General features: G+C 44.8%; 1 protein-coding gene across 1 annotated transcript; it reads right to left on the bottom strand.

Moving 5' to 3' along the window:
• Positions 1-1455: 1455 nt before the first annotated feature.
• On the bottom strand, positions 1456-2042 carry LOC147636104 (uncharacterized). Its single transcript, XM_086802076.1, has 3 exons — positions 1888-2042; positions 1669-1793; positions 1456-1595 (listed from the first exon to the last, which is right to left on the bottom strand). Exons 1-3 carry the CDS (start codon positions 2040-2042, stop codon positions 1456-1458), a joined length of 420 nt encoding a protein of 139 aa, XP_086658202.1.
• Between the last annotated feature and the right edge of the window lie 2463 nt (positions 2043-4505).

Genomic DNA, 4505 nt, shown 5'->3' with positions numbered 1-4505 from the left:
TTGGCCATTATATATATATATATATATTTTTTTTAATTTTGCCTAAGATGGCCACCTTATTCTCCTTTTCACACCAAAGCAAGGCAACTTTGGCCCCTTATCACCTTTTTTTTTCTGCCCATTTCTGACAAGCACCCAACATAGAACTCATGCACCGTATTATTTGGATCAGTCTATGAACTACACCCTCGAAGCTTCCATGCTTTGCTCCTGATTCTCCTGGCTTCAATGTCTTTGGCCTTTTCTGACATACCAGCTGCTACACATATATTCACCATTAAAACATACGCTGCCCCTTCTCTAAATGCCCTGTATACCCCAAAAGAAATCAACCATGCCAGTGTATCACTTTATACTTGAAATCACACTATATTTGAACTCCTATTTACAGAGTACTAGCATATCAAGCCCATGTATAGTTTATACATCACTGTTTGCATGTCCTTATCTCTGAATTCTTGTGAATTGATCACAGAGAAGATTTTCCCTACATGGACGTGCCACAGCACGACAACGTGAACATAAATTTAACGATCGAGGAGTTCGAAGAAGTCAACAAGGATAATGAAGATGAAATTTTATTGACGCTTTATCTCAGAGATGACGATGAGGACCATTAGTCTTACGTATCAACTCACGGATCAGCCTATGTTCGGTAAGATTTAATCTCAAAATCATTCATTGTGAGGTCTTGTTTTTTATTTTTTTATAAACTTACTAACAAGGGTGGGTGGTGGGGAGTCTCGTGGTGATAGCCTCATATGGCTAGTGTCGGGGTTCGATTCCCCTCAAACTCGTTTTTCTTGCTCTAGCTGTGTACAGGGTGATTTTAGCTCCAAGTTCAATGAAAGAAAGTTCGTATCGGGATTCGATTCCCCTCCTCTACCAAGGCTTTTATCTCGCGTTTCAACCCCAGTATCAACATCTCAACCTTCAGTACCCGCAATCAAGCAAGGTTCCCTGGATCGACTTGGCCTAGCAGTAGACCATCGAAGCCAGCAGTCTTCTAGCATTTCGTGGTAGTAGTTCCAGCAGCACCCTCAATGACTACCCACAGTACCCTTAACCGCAACACACCCCATGCTGCCCATTGGTATCAGAGCTCTCTGGTGGTAACTTTTTGGTCTCATAGGTCATTTTGGCCTTTTGAAGACGTAAATATAGCATTTCATTTTGTTTCATTTCTCTCTCTCTACTTATCGTGCATTGTCGCGCGTCGATGACTCAGGAGTTTACACATTTGTTTCAGCAACCACTTCCGACTCCATCCTGCCCCAAACTCTGTCTCCAGTGTGTTGATGACATATTTCTTGTCATCCTCGAGTTGATCGCTGCATTGCAAAATAAAGTCAGTTAGTAATTCAAATAAAAAACTGTAATTCATATTCTTTATGTTAAATAATACTTACTACCATGGTATATGAACTCGCTGTAGAAATGACATGCAAAGATCTCTCATCCGTCGTCTGAAGGCGATGCCGGCTCCGACCTGAAGGATACCCCCGTCAAGTGTGATGTCGCATGTGACACCCAAAGTCCCAGTGCACGTGCGGATCGGCACTGGTGGGGGCACTGGTGGTGTGGTACTCTGCCCGCTGACCAATACAAACATACAATATATTGAGATGTGAGTTCGTAAAAAATACTCGATATTTAATCCATAATCACCATAAAAGATATACCTGCGGGAGGAACGGCCACTACCCTGTGAATCAGGTGCCACTTGAGTACTAGGAGGTACATCAGGAGTAAGCCGCTGACTCTCGTGATGTGATGTAACTGGGATAGGAGTTCTAAGCAAACAAAGACATCAAAAGGATATATATATTAAGAATTCTATATGTAAAAAATGGATGACATTACTATTTTATCAATCAAGAAGCTTACCGATGCGCAGTAGTATGTGCATGCCAAGACGTCTCCACTCGTGCATGTGGCTGGGAGGATGTACCCTCTCCAGGTCGTATGGGCATAGTGAATCTCCCAAGAATCTCAATCGCGCCATCTAAACCCGCATCATCCATCTCCACATAATCTGTCATGGCCTCTCACAGTGTATCTCCAGAAAGTCCAGTGCCTCGTAGCAAAGACTTGATGATCGCCAACTTCACTTTACGGCTGTGGGTCACTCATCGTATCTATATATTTAAAACAACTATATGTGAGACTAGAGATACTTGTTAAAGAAGATCTCAATACATTGTTAGAGAGGAGCTCAATACATTGTTGGTGGAGAGGAGCTCAATCGGGCCAAGGCTCATATTGGCCAGCTGACCATAAGAGAGCGAAGGGCTAAAAGATTATCCACATCTTTTTCCAGCAACATGTTCTCTATTATTGATGTCAGATATGGTGATTCAAAAGCTGTTGACCCAGGTGATGGCCTATTGGATACCTCTCCTGAATGCCAGGTAGTACGGGAAGGGCATGGAGACAAGGAGCCGCATGTTGAATAAACCACATGTGGGACAAACACCGATGGAAAAGACCACTCTCGCAGGAGTTGCAACCAGCAAGAGGACTTCATTGTTTTGACGGGGAGTGTGGTGCAGGAGAAACCGCATGCGGGAGAAAATATGGAGGAGAAATTGGTTGCCAGGAACCACACTCATGAGAGTGAACCACACTCATGAGAGTGAACCGCTACTCCGGAAGAGGACAAGACCAAACAAGAGGTCAAGGCAATACCTGGGCCTCAATACGGGGCACGCAGGGGGGCACAACAAATTCCCTGCAGAAAACAAATGCCCAGAGATAAAGGAGAATGGGGACGGCCAAACAATGGAGTTCTCATGGACGGATCCTGGGTGTAGAATAGATCCTGGCTAGAAAGGAACTCGAAACCCGAGCCAAGAGATACATGATAACCTGCCAGGAGACGACTCTCATGAAAAGATGAGATACAAAACCTCCGAAAACAAGAGGATGCAACCACCAGAGGAATGGAGGATGGAGAAGGATGCATGGAAGAGTTTGTTCGTGCATACAACTTTGGCAGGAGGCTGCAAAGAGTTGAAGACGAATTTGACCATTTCCAATGGATGATGCACCAAGAAGGAGACAAGGAAGATAGTAGCGATGAAGAGGAAACTTTACAGGAAGCCATGGAGGAGGCCAAACAGCATTTGAGAAATTGCATGTGCAGATGGATAACTTATGGGAAGCATTCATGGAGGATGATCAAGAGTGGAAACGATTGGAGGAGCAAAACCATTCACGTCATCAAGCATGGGATAATGAAAACCTATGGTTAAGTGAAGCACATGACCGAAAATGCATCATGGCAGTAGCAAATTCGGAAAGAAACTTCACAGTCTGGGTACGTTGGAAGAGAGATGGCAGGGACTCATGGACAAGTATGAGAACATCACATAGGGGCCAAACAACGATGAAAACGACAAGGAGACAGAAGACGAGGGGAAAACCAATGAAAAGAAGCACGAACATGTCTATGAAGCGGACGAAGTGGACAATGTGAAGGGTGCAAGGTGGTATGTTGAACCAGATGGGGATTGGGATGGAGACCTCCCCATTCTCATCATGGAGGAAGTAACACTTTTAAAGCCGAAGGAAGGTATGGGATAGGAGAAAATATGGAGGAGAAATTGGCTGTCAGGAACCACACTCATGAGAGTGAACCAGCTGGGGTCTACTTTGGAAGAGGACAAGACCGAACAAGAGGTCAAGGCACCTGGTCCTCAATACGGGGCATGCAGGGGGGCACAACCTGGGGACACAGAGGGAACTTCCCTACAGAAAACAAATGCCCATAGATAAAGGAGAATGGGGACGGCCAGACAATGGAGTTCTCATGGACGGATCGTGGGTGTAGAATAGATCGTGACTGGAAAGGAACTCGAAACCCAAGCCAGGAGATACATGATAACCTACCAGGAGACGACCCTCATGAACAGATGAGATACAAAACCTCCGAAAACAAGAGGATGCAACCACCAGAGGAATGGAGGATGGAGAAGGATGCATAGAAGAGTTTGTTCGTGCATACAGTTTTGCATGATCATGTCTATGATGCGGACGAAGAGGACAATGTGAAGGGTGCAAGATGGTATGTTGAACCAGATGGGGATTGGGATGGAGAAAGAAAGCCAATTCAAAACGGCCTAATAGGGCAGCAACACCCTGCGCGACACGGAGATCATTGGACGAGATAAAGGATAAGTCCCGTAAACTAGTGATAATGGAGTACAGAGAGGCTAGATTCACCATAAATTGACAAACATTCATATAGTGCTTCTGTGGAGTATTGGAGCATGCAGGTCATGCAATGGAACGTGGGAATCATAGGTGAAGCAAGGGGAGCTTGTCACAGGCACTCGAACATCACACACAGGGATATGATACACAAGCCATCAATGACAAACAGGCAGTCAGATTCTCAGGTATGTTACGCGGCATATAGCATTGAAACACACGAATATGCCACCCACAACACAACTAAGCTTAGGTGCCATCAAGTCTAGAATGTTGCATTGGATCGTCTCAAA

Source organism: Cibotium barometz, chromosome 8 (assembly GCF_041138505.1).
Source record: "Cibotium barometz isolate CiBa-2024 chromosome 8, ASM4113850v1, whole genome shotgun sequence".
In the NCBI taxonomy this organism is placed as follows: Eukaryota; Viridiplantae; Streptophyta; class Polypodiopsida; order Cyatheales; family Cibotiaceae; genus Cibotium; species Cibotium barometz.
This window is presented reverse-complemented; position numbering and strand designations above follow the sequence as displayed.

Excerpts from the sequence above, each read along its gene's own strand:
- LOC147636104 (XM_086802076.1), bottom strand. The coding sequence starts at position 2,042 with ATGACAGATTATGTGGAGATGGATGATGCGGGTTTAGATGGCGCGATT. Across the intron at positions 1,794-1,887 it reads GCACATACTACTGCGCATCG|AACTCCTATCCCAGTTACAT; the intron begins GTAAGCTTCTTG and ends TTGTTTGCTTAG. Across the intron at positions 1,596-1,668 it reads CCGCAGGTATATCTTTTATG|CGGGCAGAGTACCACACCAC; the intron begins GTGATTATGGAT and ends TGTATTGGTCAG.